We start from the raw sequence: 17,190 nt of genomic DNA, 5'->3' as shown, positions 1-17,190 counted from the left end.
CATACCATTCCCGAAACACGAGCAAAGTGATAACATCATTAAGATAATGTTTGTTTTTCCTCCAAAGGCAACGCGCCAAGGAAGTGGGATGATGGGTAGAGAATAAATAGAAGGACAGGAAATAAAATTGTCAACTAGCCGTCAAAATAAAAAGAATACAGATTTCCGGATTTGATAGACAAAAGCCATCAAGGGTGGAGCTCATGAAATGTACATTGTCGAGGACTGAAGGTCAGTGGTTTTGTGGCCAGAGTTTCGGCATTCAGAAGAAAACAGAATGAATGGTGAAAAAAAGGCAAAGGGAACAGGAAAGGTGGCGTTGAAAAACAGCAAGAGAGGATTTGCAAAGTTGTGAAAACCACAAGTTCAATTTCCCTAGCACAAGCAACTGAGAAATGTGGGACGTGATAACATAAAATAGTCACAGTATTTGGCGTGCTTGCCTTCCTCATATCCCACTTACGATGCCTTACATGGAAAAATACATGAGAAAATTCGGGTAAACAAGTAATTGTGCTGACTTTGGTATATTTTAGAGACAATTCTCTATGATTTTTGGTGATAAAATTGCTCTGCACCCCTCAAACCGAACTATATGACGAGAATACCAATTATACCCGGCAATACTTTTTACTACAATTTATGGAACAATTTATGATTCATTCCGAATGATGAGCAGGAAGTTATTTCTTCTTTAAGCCCGTTTCTAGACTGTCTGGCAATTTTCACACAATTCTCCACATTTCACAGTAACAATGTAATTTTTCGCAGTTCCTCTTCATTTCCCATTCCTGCTGTTTCCCTGAAAAATTGACATACGGATGAAATTGGGCGGAAATGAGATGAGGGAGGACGAAGAGCGAAAATGTTTCGGAAGAAATCCAACACAGCAGCATATTCAATCAAGCAATTTGCATTATTCAGCAACACTGGACGATGTGGCGCGGCAAATTGAAAAGTTCGATTTTGGTTTCTCACTATATAATACCACACATGAACATGGGTGTGCAAATTGAAACCACATTGATTCCTATTTGTTTTGCCTTCGTCATTCGCTCCACCTCAATTAGGTCCTTTCTCCAGAATGGCCTCATTCCCCGTTTGATTCTATTTTCACAGAGGTCAATCTTTTAACAAGGTTGATTTTGCCTTATGTCTAGGATTAACATTCCCTGGAGACTTTCACAAGTTTCTGTGCCAATGCTTTCCGCACGATAGGGGATGGCGAGTTTGCTATGAATACGGGAATTTGGGAGCCGACCTAGAACACTTACATGTCTTTTCAGGAGTTCTTCTCTCCTCTAAGTTATCCTTCTTGTCAGTCAAGTGTTATGTTGAGGGTGTTTTAGTTGTACGTTTTCATGACAACACGAACTCATCCACTTATAAGTAAGGCTTTTCATTTGTCTCACTCTCATGGAATTGGACCGAACATGCGAGTTGAAAAGCTTCCGCGCAATCTATCAGAAGCCTGTTCTTTCATCTGTTATTCCCTCTGGCACTAGCCTATAAAATCCCACTTCTCTATAAAAGCTGGCGGTTTCGCGGTTGGTGAGGATGATACGCGACATAGAAGACTCATTTGTCAGCTTTTCACCATTTCATTTCTCGGGGTTGTCTCAATAGAATAATTTGGGCTTTACGCGACGAAACTTTTGATTATGCGTCCTCCCTGATTAATTGCAGCCATGAGAGATGGGGTAATAGAATAGAAAGTCACATTCCTGAAGCGACATCATGGAGACACCAGATTTTGTGAGATTCACTCGCAATTTTCTGTACTGCCATGATTACTGTTGATTAATGTGAAAATTGCCAGCCATATTCATTTAGTCCAATTTTCGCTTTAAAAGCTTCTGGCATCGGCATAGTGTGTTAAAGCATGTGAAAGGGTTTCCTCTCGTCAAAGAGGATAAAACGCTCGGAAGAGGCCTCAACTACCTGCTTGATGCTAAAGTGTCGCTTATACCTTTTACCTTTCCGCCACGTATTCTCGGGAAATGCTTATTTTTACCCGAACGCCATTTATGAATGATTTAAACTTTCACATGAGAGCGCCACAAGAGAATTCCGCTCGGGTAAGTTCTTGAAAGTTCAATCAATTTCAATTTGTCGGAATTCTTGTTGATGTTTCAATGTCTTTTCACCTTCCTTTGTCATGTCATCGTCTTTTCTCCTAATCCTCATTTAATGACAAGCTTAAGGGTTGAAGTTCAAATTTTGTGTACTCACCGTTCCAATTGATTTGTGATGCGGCGACTATTGTTGACCAAAGTAAAAGTCATGGTAGTTATTGGCTAGGGAAAGCCATAAAAACTTTCTAAGCGCCCCAGTGGAATCCTAACTCGTCAAGATACCTATTATTATGTTATAGATCATATCGACAGGCTTTGCAAGCAAGAATTACAGTAGGGAAGTGATAAAAGTGACGAAATTACTGGTGAAACTTTCGAGAAAATAAGGGAGAAGACTTCAGAACGATTATCTTGAATCTTTATTTGCTGTTTCTTAAAAATATTGACGCTTCTGCATCTCCTGTCAAACACAGAGAAGATACATAAAAATAGCTTTTCAAATCGTTTCTGGGCAGTATGAGTTGTCTGTCTTGTGTAGTTTAAATATTGATGCGAACAAATCAATTTATAGAGTTACAGAACTTGGTGAAAGTTGCAATTGGTTTTGCTTTTGAATTTTGCATTGAACTGCGGGTGGAATTGGCAGATAAAAGTATTCAATTATTCACCACTTAGAGATTTAATTAGGTTGTCTGTTTGCGCAAAAAATCAAATGAACAAGTTTGTTACGATACACAAATATACAGAAAAAATTCGTTGGAATCATCAAACTATGCCGCCCACAGAACTTCACAGAACTGCCAACAAATTTCTCGCTTGCCGGAGAAAGAATTTTCATTTCCTCTGTCAATTCACAAATCAATGGAACACGTATCGATGTGTAATGAAATGTGCCTTTTGCATAGACTATAAGAGATGGAACATGGAACTAATTGTTTTTGCTGTTTGATATTGCCACAAGCAAAAAAAAATCGTGCATTGTGATACGAATTTTCCTGTGTCCAAACTACACGAATTGCGCACGATTCGAATGGAAATTGGGGAAAGCGCCAGTGAAGAGTTTTCCCTCTTGAGTCATTCACGTTCTCACATCAGTTGCTCGGCGATCGTCAACTGATGTGGAAGCATCGAGAGCTCCAAGAGGACTTCACAGTATAGTCAAGTGTGTAAAGTGCTTTACATAGAGTCCTCTTTAGTGAATAAATGGCCAAGAAAATTCCCAGGATAGGGATCCCTTGTCAACAGACTCCAAATCTGCTTTATCTGTAAATAATTGTGCGATATTCGTTCGTGAATGGGGAGCAAAGTGACGGTGGGAAAGGCAGATGATGAATCGTGGAGTGAAGATTTATCTAGTGATATTTGTCTGTGAGAATTGCCAGCGTTAATGGGATTTATGTAAATTTATAGTGATATACCTGTGCCACCTGTGAAGAGGCTGAAAGTGAAAGAAATCGCAGGAAAACAGATCCCAAAAAGGTCTCAAGTGTACTCACAATTCAGATATTTTTCAGCAATTCTTCTCGCATTTGTTAACATTTCCACCTTTCGCGAAAATTTCTCTCTCTCTCATCTCGTGAATCACAGGGTCGCCGGATAATATCAGAGATAACAAAATATTACAGACTGAAGGCAATTTATCAAATAAGAGTGAATAAAGATAAATCCACTCTCTTAGATTTCAATGAAGTTTTAGGAGGGAAGCTTTTGAAAATTAAGACTCAAACTCACAATCAGAAAAGAGAATCTCAACAAATATTTTGAATATATACCGTGATAAATCTATACAGGTATATATATTATATTATAATCGTAATAAGGAGAAATTGCACTTTTGTGTTCAAATGAAATATTAATCTTCAAATATTCCACAAAATTAGCACTGTTGCTAAAATCATCGTCTTCCGTTTATGCAGATTGAGACTATTTTTGGCGGAGTTTCAATAAATAAATGTCTTCAAATCAAAGAACCACTCAATCGTAAATTTCCGTGATAATGTTGACTTAGTTGACATCATGCATTTGTACTGGAATAATGAATGGGAAAAATTGTGTTGTGCGTGGGGAAATTGCAACAAGTTTTGCCAAGCCAGAAGTGGAAGCGCCCAATGATTGATGAAGATCAACAGAGAACGAAGGTTGCCAGACTGTTTGAATTGTGCATCAGCGAGTTATGGTTTCAATATAACAAATAGATAATTTTGAATTGAGTTTATTTTAGTGAAATCTAGCGGCGCAGACACAGATTTCAAGCACGTCATAAGCATTGTGGCATCTTGAGTGAGGCTTTATTGTAATGTTGAAATACAAATTTGTATGGCAAAATGCCCAGAAGATGAAATTTCTGGGTTATCTCGCGAAAATTGCTGCATTCGCTTCATTATATTAGCAAAATTCATAATATCGCAATTGAGTGCTTTTGAGATCTTTTGGTGGCGTCTAAATTGAATTTGTTGCTTTCAACAATAAAAAAGGGAAAATTCAATTCAAAAGAGAATTAGGATAATAAAAGCGTCTCCTATTTATTTATTCTTTGCACATGTCGCTTTTTGTTCTCTTTAATCTTTCTGATGAATTTTCCGCTCTTCTTCTGCTGAGATGTGAAAAAAGAAAAATGGTAAAAGTTTCTCTTCTATTGTGCCATTAGACTAAAGGGAGAATTTTGGAGGGAGACAAAAAAGCAAGTAACTAACTGACAGTGAGACACATTGTCATTGGAAAGGTGATCACTTCTGAATAATGCCTCTCAAGAGGGGCGATTTAACTGTACCTAAAGTTTATTCAACAAGAAAGCACTTCTCATGAGGCATTGAACGAAACGGACGAAACCCCAAAAATTCTCGAAGCATGCGAAGCAACATCTTTGATGGCATTACTCTTCAAAGTTTTATGCGCTACTTCCTTCCGAATGTTGTTTGAGACAGGTTCAGGATTTTATAGAGTAAATAAAAGTTTTACCTCCACACAGGTGTCTGTAAATTGAAGAAGACCCCAGCAATTTAAATTTTTGATTGAAATTTTGATGAGTTTTAAAGACAACTTGAAATTAATGAAGAAATGCACTGAATTGTATATTTTACATAACAGTCTAGCATTTCTTATCGCATGCTTCTTTGTCAACAATTCTAGATAATTAAGAATTAGGATTTATATTTTGAGACTGTGAAATATATAGATTAAATCTTCAATTATTCGACTGAGACACGCTAGAAGTCCTTTAATTACAAAAACATAAATTAAATTTCACCTATAAGACTAAGTAAATTCCAGGAATTCTTTACCAATTACACTTTACATTCATGAAAAACACGCCTTAATTAAATATTGTCTTAAGATCAAACACAAATATTTGACAGAGGCCAAAAACCCATGTTCGCATTTGTGTTAATTCCAAATAAATCTTGGATAAATCTGCGGTTCTGTCCGTCTCGTATTTAGTGTGCATGATTAATGAATGCTTATATGAGTGTGTCTAAAAAATGGCACCTTTAATTCTTGTGTACTTTGGCAACATTGTTTGCATGAACAAGATACGGGTTTGACTTAAAGTTTGTGGCTATGTTTGGAATGTTCAAAGTCGAATGTCAAACAGGATTTAATGCTAAGAGTTTTAGAGCACATTCTTTAGTGAAGCAAGAAGTCTGAGAAGTTGCAATATTAAATTCGGTATTTGACTTGGCTCAATAAAAGGCAAGTGTATGCAGTCTACACACTTGTGATATTTTGGAACTAATAAAACTCAGAAGAATATGTAGTGGAAGTGTGGGCCAAAGCTCCATAAAACATTTAATAATAAAAGTGATTTGATGATTCGCCATGCACAAAGAGTCTGTGTAGACAAAGAGCTTATGATTATCCCCGGCGGTTGTCTAAGGACAATGGCAGTGAACTTAATCTCTCTGGTGACGGGGAATCATTATTTGTCCACTGGAGATTACTTCTGGAGAAAGCTTTCCGTCGCATTTTTCGCCGCCCGTCAGACACTTAGCGGTGGGCGAAGATATTCAAAGGCCCAGCATTTATTCTCTTTGGGATTGCTTATTTTCTCAGGAGCCCCTTTTTGTGAATTGTGTCACTCTGAACAGTACAAATTCCATTTAGTCCAACCACTTGGGAGGCAGAAAATGCCCGAGGCGGAGTTTATGACATGGCAAGAAACTCTTAATGATTATTTACCAAATTATCCTGAATTTATTCTAACCAGGCTTTTTCAATTATTATCATTTAAGGAAAATTCACGGCAATTGCTTGAGATAAAGTGCTTTTGAAAAATCTATTCTTTTCCTTTACATCCGGCAGACAAATACTGAATAAGTGATTCTATTGTAATTAAATTCTCATAAATTTATCGTTCTTTCTTACTTGGGAAGGACAAGAGGAATGAGATTGACAGGGACTTGTGATGTGTAAATTGGGCGGTAATTGCAAAGAAAGAGTTGTCCATCTATTTTGAGATTCGTTTATCACATGAAATTGTGTTGAAAATTACATGCTCCTTTTACACGTGCCTGAAGAGTAATGTCCTTCTTGGTAAATATATTTATTATTAAGGACTCTCCTTGGCATTCACTTGATTTATTACTCCAACTCATTTATTCAATTGCCTGAGACAACAATGAAATTGAAATAAATATAATACGTTATATTACATTATATGCTGCTGATTTTCTGTCAGAGTGTCAATTCAGAGAATAATTCATCACTGTTGAACACTTTCAAAAACATCAATTAAAATAGATATATTAAAGCCTATTTCAAACACTTCTTCAATTGTAGGCTGTATAAAATTGATTTTGAAAAGATTCCATCAGTTGGAGAAAATGGAATTATTCTGAAAATTCAATTATAAAGGTTCGAGTCGTTCAAGTCAACATTATTAGATGATAACTCAATTTCACTCACCGCTTCCCCAGCACTCTTGAAGTTTCCCTTTGATCGCCTTTATTTTTTCGTCTAGTCAAAATAATTGTCAGAAAAATGTCGATTATTTGGAATTTTTAGCATATTTTCACCCATTAGACGGCTATTTATCTTTCTATGAAATACTTTTAACGGGGAAATATGCAAATTGAATTGATGAAAACAGCCTGAAAAACAGCCACAAGTAGAATTCCGGAACAAATTCTTCATTCAAATTAAAAATACAATTTTCCAGCTATGTTATATTACGTACATTCATAACCTTTTTAACTCTCATAAATAATACATTCACATATAATTCAGTGAAGAATTGAAATGTACTTAGGCATTTGACGACCTGTTCCATCCAGTGGATTTTTTTCTCAATTATTCAAATTGTTCTTCTCTCCAGATTTGGATAAAGAAATAATTTCGAAAATTCCACGTGTGTAAATGTTCCCTTCAATTGAGCATAAAATGAAGTAGGCGATATGCCCAAACATTTCCATTGAAATTTATTAGCATTGTCTAGCAATGATGCTCAACACATCCTTCTCAGTCGGATTTATGGGGTCGGATTATTTCAGTCGAATCATTGAAATCTTCTGCTGAATGTTCACAAATAAATTCACAAATTTTATTATCTCAAATGTAAAGAGAAATTTTATATTCGAGAAATGTGTTTTGATGATTGTTTACGGGAATGAAATATGTATAGAAAATTAGGTTGAGTTTGTAATTCACTAGGTTTGTTCCTTTCCCACATACCTACATATGTCTAAAAGAGTTCTTTGGTAAATATTGTGAGATCAGTGAACACGTATACTTGGACGAGAAGAACTGTTTTGTGAACTTTGTGAATATATTTTGGTCAGTAAAGCTAAGAAGTGGGCACATTGATGGAGAAAGACTGAGAACGAGCATTGACTCTCAATGCTCTCAATCCTTGACCAAATATTGAAACAAGAGGGATATTGTTTATATTTCTGAGAGGGAAAGGCATCGCACTAAGGCTGTTCAAATGCGTCAGCATTCGTTACCATTTCGATTTCCGTAAGCTCATGAAAGCTTTAAAAAGACTCTTTTATGGGATGAAAGAATCTTACAGACTTTGATTTTCCTAGAAGTAGAAATCTTTCCGATCTGTGAAATGATTCAGATCTATTTTTGTACCTTCACCAGTACTCGTTTGAAATAAAATCACAACAGCTATTGACGTATTGATAGGCACCACTTACATTTTTTTTAAATTAAAAATCTGTAAAAGTCATTTTTAATTATCACGGAATCGTTTACGTATATTGCATGATGTCATAATCCTGACAAATGACCTGGATTTTCACTTTTCGACATTATTTGTGCGCGATTTGAGAGAGATGTTTTTGTGGATTTGGTAGTAAAATGTGAAATCATTAATTATCAATGCAATTGTATCATTTCACAGTACTTTCCGCGATTTGTACCCATCTTCTTGAGCCCAATCTGTGGGAGGTGTGCAGAATATGAAGAATTCGTGGAATAATTCGGTGAATGTGGGTGAAAATCTGACACTAGTGAGAGACACATTCCTCGTGGCATTCGGCAATGGCAGTGAGAGTAACAGATCCAGTATTAATACATCGCTCGCGGGTTTCGATGGTGTTGTGCAGATTTCAGCGCCGAGCAATGAGTTCATCTTTGATAGAACAGACGTGAGAATCGTCATGTTCACCCTCTATCTCATGGTTTTCTGCTGTTGCTTCTGTGGTAAGTGGCACATTTTTGACGAAAAAAAAAACGATGACTGAGAAAGTTTTTGCCTCTTTTCCAGGAAATCTCCTTGTTATCCTTGTCGTAACAATGTCGAGACGTCTTCGCTCAATCACAAATTTCTTCCTTGCCAATCTGGCTGTCGCAGATTTCTGTGTTGGCGTCTTCTGTGTCATGCAGAATTTGTCAATTTATCTCATCCCCAGGTAAGTTCTAACTAGCACACAAACTTTTCAAACAGAATTTCAATCAGAATACAGATTTTAAAAAATATCACTGTCACCATAAATCCATTTCCAATATTTTAACGTTATAGAATATGAAGCAATTTGTGTAAAGAATTGCTATAAATTACTCACAAATTTCTTAAAACCGAAATTAAAATTATAGGTCAATAACAAGTAACGCAAATTAATACCGAACTTTGACTTCAAAGTGCTATTCATTCTACCCCTATAAATTTGAGAAATAATTATTCCACTCCTTTAATTCACGCAATTTCTAGAAAATCATATTCTATATTACAGCAATTTTAACAATTTTAATTAATTTGACTACGTAAAAATTGACTTTTATATCTTCGACTCCTCGAGTGTTAATTTCTTTTGAATAAATTTATATGGCGCATATCGGAAAATTATCTTCAATTCAACCATGAGAAAAATTTCTCAATTGAGTTTTTCATTGAATTGACATATTGAAAATGTATTGAATTCTATACAATAGAAATATTTGCAATTTCTCCTGCATAATGTTGCTCTGGAGAAGAACATTATTCAAAGTAAAATTGAACTTTGCTGATTGCAGCATCTTGTGACTAATTTATATCCTGTTTCCGATGCTGAATTACATTATATTGTGCGCTGTCAGAAATCCTATAAAATCCCTAAAGCTGCGGCAGACCAAACTGCGAAATTTCACACAGATTTAATTTTCATTTATACAATTTAAAATTCAACCCTTTGGCGTTTCAAGTGACTAACCGCAGAAATGAAGTGATGAATTTCATTTAATATAATTCCGAAATTATAAGTCTGGACTGTATATGCTGTGTGTATAAACTGAAAAGCTGCATAGCGAATCCATTTCATCCCATCTAATCTCGTCGGTGTTATATCTCGACAGCTGGGTATTCGGAGACTTCCTGTGCAAAATGTATCAATTCACCCACTCGTTGAGCTACACCGCCAGCATTTTCATCCTTGTGGTAATCTGCATGGAGCGCTATTTCGCCATTATCCACCCAATTACATGCAAACAGATTCTAACGTCCACAAGGCTTCGGGTAAGTTGGTTCAACTGATGAGCTTTGTTGTGATCTTTTAGCAATGTTAATGGAAAGTTACTTCCACTTCTGACCCTGGGATTCATATTCAATAGGAAGTTATGAGCTGTTAATATTGACTGTATCTTGAAGGCATTCATAAATACTGTATTTAATTTTTAATTCAATGCATTAGTAGATGAGAATTTATTTGTTAGAGAAATATATACAGAAATGCATATATTTATGATCAGAATGTTTAGAATAACCAAATGTTTTGCATTAAGTGTCGGCCTCGAAAGGTATTGAACAAAAAATTCTCATATGAAAATTCCTTGCTGTAAACCGAATGCATGAAATCAACTATTTGCATGCATTCCTCTCCGTTTCATGTTCTTAATTAAATTTTGCCCACAAAAGAAAACCCTCAAATAAAGTATTCTTACATTTTGCATTCTTCAAGCCTCCTTAATTAAGTGCAGTACGCGCATAATTCAAATACTATGTTATCTTACCTCATAGCAGACATGAGATAGTGATTTAAACGATGACTTTCATGATTATGCTCTCCACACATAATTAAATTTCTAAAATGTTGCAAATTCGACCAAATTATAAACTGCAAGTTTTGCTTACAGCAAACGTGTCCCCATATAAATTCATGTAAATTTACTCAGAGGATAACGGCATTAAGATTTAAGTTTTCATGCTCTTGAAAATTTATAACAGTGTGCTTAATTCAGTGTTTTCACACATCATGGAAATCTCGACTTTATACACAATTTCCGAATGTTATTATGAGATTACTTAATGTGTGCAAGAAGTAATAATTTCAATTAAACTTTCCGTGCAGACTCACATGTGTAGTCCTCAAATTTGAAAACATTTTAATAACGTTCTTAAATTAATCCTTTTACGTATGTTTCTCTGTGGCAAATTTAATTGTTCGGATTTTCCTACAATTTGCCTAATTTAGTAAAACATATATCCAATTCTCTTTCTGATGCGTGCTAATTTAATCTGTAGTGCTAATTGAATCGTCGAAACTTTCCGAAAGTTTATTTTCATAGGAGGGCAAAGTCCATGAACGGATTTTGTATATGCGACCCAAATAAATCAATGAAGGGTGAGCTTGTGGGAGAGCTTCTAAAGACAATATGGCTTCTTTATTGTTAGAGACAGTGATTATTCAGTAAATTTGTACTAATGGTGAATTTATTTGTTTCTATTAGCTGGTGATTGGGGGCGTCTGGATAACATCGGCCGTCTATTCAATCCCCAAATTCATCTTCGTGCGAACCATCACAAATGATTTGGGTGATGGCACGACTGAGACAATCTGCATCATGTACAGAAAGCGCTACGACTCCAAATTGTTTGATTTAATCAATTTTGGCCTACTCTACGTCATACCTCTCCTTGTGATGACGGTGAGTTTTCATCGCATGATTGATCTACCTTTTACTCGAGACTTTCTCTTTTTTTGGGTATTTTTCGATTTATTCTTCGGGTGGTTTTGCATGGATGGAAAAGACGAACCCCTAAAAATCACCCTGCTTCGATCTAATCACAGTTTCACGAGCTTTCATTCAAATGAACACTTTGAGACATCAATCTACGCCTCTCTATCCTTCCTCTGAAATGGAATTGAAAGACATTCCATGTATGGTTGCACGTGCCAGGCTGATATCTCATTCGAAATGAAATGACGATGGGGGAAATGTTTCCCACGAGACATCAGTGATCTCCTGTTTTCCTTCCTCTAATCAAGCCAAAGGAACCAAATGGCAAATTTTAAAGGAAATGGTATTAAGTATGTAGTGAGGAAATTCACCATTTATTGTAACTCTCAGATGGATTTACAGCAATTTAATATTAGGAAGCGAAAAGAGTTAGAGTTGCGAAGGACCAGGCTTTATTTATGATTGATGATGTAAAAGTAATTTCCTATCACTGCTTTCCCACGGTAACCTTCAAAATTTACGACAAATACGCCCTAACACTTTTGCCCCATAATGGATATTTCACACTCTCAGCTTTGCACGACAATTCTGCGTCACTAAATTGGCGATAGGCCGAAGAATGGATGGTGATTTTAACAAAATACTAAAATTTACGGTCAATTTTACGACGTGGCGGAACTATCATCATCTCAGAATTATCTCACGCTTTCCTAGATTTTATTATGCTTCCCATGTTGGTGGATTTCGCAAATGGGATGTTCATCATTTGAGGCTTTTGATGCCGATAAATTGTTATCTATTGTAGGGCGTCTTTGCCGTTTCGTCTCACTTTACAGGTGACATTTCTGCGTGAAAGAGTGTAAAAGATTTTGTATTATATGTACATTATACAGTAAATCTTCCACGTTGTGACAGAAAATTTATTTTCCTCCAAAATCCCTGAAACAACGCGAAAGATTTATAGAAATCATTTTCATGCCAATGTATTAGCCATCAATGGTTATTTATTAATCAGAAAACCGTCATTCAATAAGATGATGTGTAAATGATGATAGTCAAACCACAATATTTCACATTAGTTGCGGTCATTAAGTATAACAAAATCATAAATCAAACCACACAAAATACGTCAATTTGTCTTGTTTATGAATTTGTACCAAATAGTTAAAAATAAGTCTGTTTTGGTGTGTCTATCAACCCCCACAATAAAATTTAAATATACTTTTCTGCTGTAAACAAAGATAACTTGAATCAATTCATTCTCATGTCACTCCTCAAGGTGGGATATTTGCATAGCAGGAGCTTTCCGACGGATTAGAAGCACCCTCAAGTGATTTTATAACGCTGCAGGGAAAATCGTCACACATCAACTTAATATGACATGTCGGGAAAGTTTTCAAACTTGAGGATTTTCCTCTTATTACCAGCACTCAATAAGATTGAGTAACCAAGAAACTCTTGTGTAAATTTATTTGAAGGATATATGAAGCAGTGCCAGGATTCATGAGTGAAATTGGCGAAATGTTCTGAACCAACCGTGACATTTATCGTTTGTGAAATTCTATAGAAATGTTTCCGTTTGTGCTGTGAAATATGGACTCATCAAAAATGGAATAAAGAATTCATAGAGATTAAAATTGTTCCAGTAAATTTGTTTTTTTTTACATTTCAACTTGTAATTAAAAATCTATTATCAAATAAATTTGAATACCATTCATTAAAAATCAATTACGACTGATCGTCGCTAGTCAAGAACTTTGAATGAACGTCTAATGATTTTCCAATATTCATTATGTTTCGGTATGCTTTTAATTTGCAATTTCAGCAGCAATCAAAACACAGTATTTCTCGCCAGTATTTTTCAGTCTGGTGTTTCTCCAATTTATGTTATTGCCCTCTTAATTGCTATACCTAAATAATACCGGCATTTTCTGGTGGGCAATAAGTCACTCAACATCGCGTGTTCACGAGTAAATTTTGATTCAGTAAATCCCTTTAACGAAAAGAAGCATGTTTAGTGAACATGAGACGCTGTGTACACTCTTCTTAGCCAATTCAACTTTTCCTATTCTGTATAGTTGATTCCTTTTCCATCCTCGAGCCACCCACAGTAATTCTCGTGTTGAAGTGTAGCTAAAATATTTCTTCGTGTGACGCAGATCCTGTATAGTCGAATCGCAATAACGCTATGGAAGAGCTCTCAAGGGCTCGAGAGGAATATTATGATGAAGAATACACCGCAGTATAATAGTGATACCACGCAGTTGGGATATGAAAGTCCTCAGCATCTCAACACGATGAATGCATCGTGCCGGAGGCCAAGAAATCATCGAAGACAGTTTGATATCGTCGAAAGTCAGGTGAGTCTTGAAATTTATATTCAGTCAATATTCAAAAGCTGCTCAAACACAATTTCGGATTTATTTTTATTAACTCATAAATTTGGGGAAAATATTAAAATGTTTACAAAAACATATCACTCGTGTGAAAAGTCAAATCCAATATCCTTAGGGGAATTTTCTGATGTTTTATTAGCATATATATTTCAAAAACATTTGCCGGAAGCATAAAGGGATTTGATGCTACACAAATGCTTGTTTTCAATTCACTGACCATATAAAAGTGTATTTATGATTGTATATAAAAGAAGCATATTACAAAAAAAATATTTATTTTAAAGCATCTTCACAATAAGTTCAAGGATATTACGTATCGTAAACAGCCTTGCTTAAGACATACATATTCCCTCCCTCGTGGGAAAATGACAAAACAATCTGTGATGTGATTGCAATTGGGAATAAATGCGCAGTTGTTGTGAGACTCACACAGCGATTAGATTATGTATACCATATGAAATGGGACAAGGTGATTTCCCTACCAATCCCCACAAAAGTGACTATTCGTTTGGGATCTTAGAGGTCGGGGAAAATATTTTATCCTCAATTTATTCACTCAATTTATGCGGCTCTACATGATATAATTTATCACGAAAATGCTCTCTTCTCCTTCAATGGCAAATGGAAATAACCCTCATATTTTCTTTCAGTAAAAATCTCTTGGAAATTCGTCAAAAACGCCTCCCAGCGAAAGCTTCGATTTTACAATCAAAAAATAATTTAATTCACGAGGGAAAACTTTAATGGAAAAAATTGGCTGTGACGTGGGTCTATGAACTCCATCAAATTGATTTCCTTTTCAAATTACCGTATAATTTCCTTCTACGCACTCCGTGTGCGAGAGTTTTCCTGGTTGGAGGGATTTTTCTTCATAAATTTGTCTAGAAATATTTGCAAACGCATTTTGGATGATTGACGATATGGAGATTAAATGAGAATTAAGTACCTCTTTGTGAATTAGAATGAATCCAGGGTCTGTTATTTAAAGCTCGAAAAGTGATTTAAAAGAATTTTGTGGCTCCCAAAGGGCGCGCCTCCAAATTGTTATTTGTGTTCCTCTTTGGATGCTTTTGGTCTTATTCTTTATGCCATTCATTATGGGGGTGGAGTTAAGCCCCGAGAAATACGATTAAATTCGTGTCTCATTTAAATTTCCTTCCTCTCAATAGACAAAAGTGTCAATGTCGGGCGAGAAAAGCACAACGTGGAGAACACAGAGCTTCCGGAATCCTCGACATCAGCACATGCATCACGTCGGCACTCAATTAACGCAAGTCTCACATTCCTCGAGCAATGTTCTGAGGGCACGACGCGGAGTCATCCGGATGCTGATGGTAGTTGTGCTGACATTCGCCCTATGTAACTTGCCATTTCATGCCCGGAAGATGTGGCAATATTGGTAAGACAACCTCTACATTTATTTTACTAAACTATTCAGCATTCCCTCTCTGTTCTCTCTGCATTGAGAATCATTTTTAATAAATACCGTGAAATGCAATGTGCATAAGAGAATAAGTTCGAAAGTTTTAATCGATATTCTTCATTATAAAGTGTGCATGCATGCTTAAACCGTTAACACTTAGAGAATTCTGGATAAGGAAACTGTAGTGGAATTCAAATTACTTCAGTTCTACTATTTCAAGACTTCTTATCATCAAAAATTCTTTCGTTTCTACTCAATTCCTGGTATTCGTATTATTGAGCTTTAATACAATGATAGAAGGTTCATCTATACTTTTATTGTTCGGAAGCCCTGTTAACAAAGTTTTAATGAAGTCATGACAACATTCTTTTGCGACGAAACACAGTCTTTTTTCCATAAACGATCACATTGACAATATAGTCAATCATTTTAAGAAGTGAGCTTATTTCCCTCACAATTTTCTCATCACTCAATTCAGGTCGAATGACTACAAAGGAGCATCGAATTTCAACGCTCTCTTCACTCCACTCACTTTTTTGGTGACATACTTTAATTCAGGCGTCAATCCAATCCTGTATGCATTCCTAAGTCGCAACTTCCGGAAGGGAATGCGAGAATTGCTGCTGTGCTCATTCAAGAAGAACCAACGACCGTCGATGCGACAACGCCTACCACTTCAGGTACAGTCGAATGAAACAATCGTAGAGAATCTCTCCACAGTAGAAATAAAGCAAAATCTTTTTCTATTTGAATTTCTGCTCTCCTATCTTTGCTTTTCTCTTACGTATACCCTCTTTTTCAATTTTGCACACCATAAATTTCTCCATTTCCCCTTCCGCTATCTACTTGTCTGCTTTAAACCACATAAATTCTCCCTGCAACGCTTCACTTCTCCCTGAATTTCTTTGCTTTGTGGTTTTTTCGCATGCAAATCAATCCCTTGTCGGATAGAAAATCAATAAGAGATGGTATACATTCAATTGACGAACAATTAATATAACATTTTACATCGTATAGACCCATTCTTTACCGACTGATTCAACCCATGTAGGCAATAATCCAACATGATGCGAACTGCAACACTTCAATTTGTCACGAACTGAGATGACCAGAGTGAAGTCACGTGTACGCCGTGATGAACACACTCTTACAACCATCATGCAAAATGGCGAGGTGTAGAAAATGTATTTTTCTATTATGTCAAAGTAAGAAAAGGCTATTGTCCATTGAAAAGGCTATATTGTCCATTATCGGTCTCCATGTGGAGCAATTATATCATATGAAGAGAATTTGTAATGAAAATGTCTCACCTTTGATGAATTGTAACAAATTACAGGAAGAACATTCTTACCATTATTACAATCTGTTCTAATTGTGAAGATGATAGACAGTTCAAATTATCCATCGAAAGTCGAGGAACAATGAATATTCTTTAAGTAGTACAATAGTACAAAATATCACCGTTCGTTAATAAATGAGAGCTTTTCTGGAAATTCAACAGAGCGTTTAACTTCTCCTCCCCGTCGCCTTGTGAATTACAATGAGTGGCACAAGAGGAAAACGTAATGAAAATTGCAAGATAATATTTTAATTGTATTCATGAATTATGAAAATTTTTCGTCTGAATTCAACACGCGTCCCAACAAGAAGTCCTCCAAGTGCCGAGAAAAAATTCACGAGGCACATAATTGATGGCTTTTGAGTGGCAAAAGTTAGGCCAGCGATAATTATCGTGGTAGAATTGCAAAAAATTACCATTTGAGATGGAATTGAAGGCTGAATCAACAAGAAAGACCGCGGCAATTAAATAAAGTGAAACAATTATTCCTTCTCACCCTCTGGATGTTCTCATTTACCCTCAACAAGTGATGGAAAACAATTTGAGCCATCTTTATGACCTTTTATGAGCTTTTGCGAGCTC

At 35.9% G+C, this 17,190-nt stretch overlaps 1 protein-coding gene across 3 annotated transcripts; it reads left to right on the top strand.

Annotated features, from left to right (window-relative positions):
- The first annotated feature begins 3,228 nt into the window (after positions 1 to 3,228).
- On the top strand, positions 3,229 to 16,755 carry LOC132259460 (trissin receptor). Of its 3 annotated transcripts, none has more exons than XM_059757102.1 (9): positions 3,229 to 3,554; positions 8,419 to 8,720; positions 8,785 to 8,929; positions 9,849 to 10,008; positions 11,220 to 11,417; positions 13,610 to 13,810; positions 15,016 to 15,245; positions 15,748 to 15,949; positions 16,321 to 16,755. In XM_059757102.1, the coding sequence occupies exons 2-9, from the start codon at positions 8,477 to 8,479 to the stop codon at positions 16,375 to 16,377; spliced, it is 1,437 nt and encodes a 478-aa protein (XP_059613085.1). In that variant the 5' UTR covers positions 3,229 to 3,554; positions 8,419 to 8,476; the 3' UTR covers positions 16,378 to 16,755. The 3 variants fall into 3 exon arrangements, with proteins under 3 accessions (XP_059613085.1, XP_059613087.1, XP_059613086.1); XM_059757104.1 differs by having other exon boundaries at positions 16,287 to 16,755; XM_059757103.1 differs by lacking the exon at positions 3,229 to 3,554 and having other exon boundaries at positions 7,395 to 8,720.
- The last annotated feature ends 435 nt before the right edge of the window (positions 16,756 to 17,190 follow it).

This window comes from Phlebotomus argentipes, unplaced genomic scaffold (assembly GCF_947086385.1).
Source record: "Phlebotomus argentipes unplaced genomic scaffold, Phlebotomus argentipes genome assembly scaffold_18, whole genome shotgun sequence".
In the NCBI taxonomy this organism is placed as follows: Eukaryota; Metazoa; Arthropoda; class Insecta; order Diptera; family Psychodidae; genus Phlebotomus; species Phlebotomus argentipes.
This window is presented reverse-complemented; position numbering and strand designations above follow the sequence as displayed.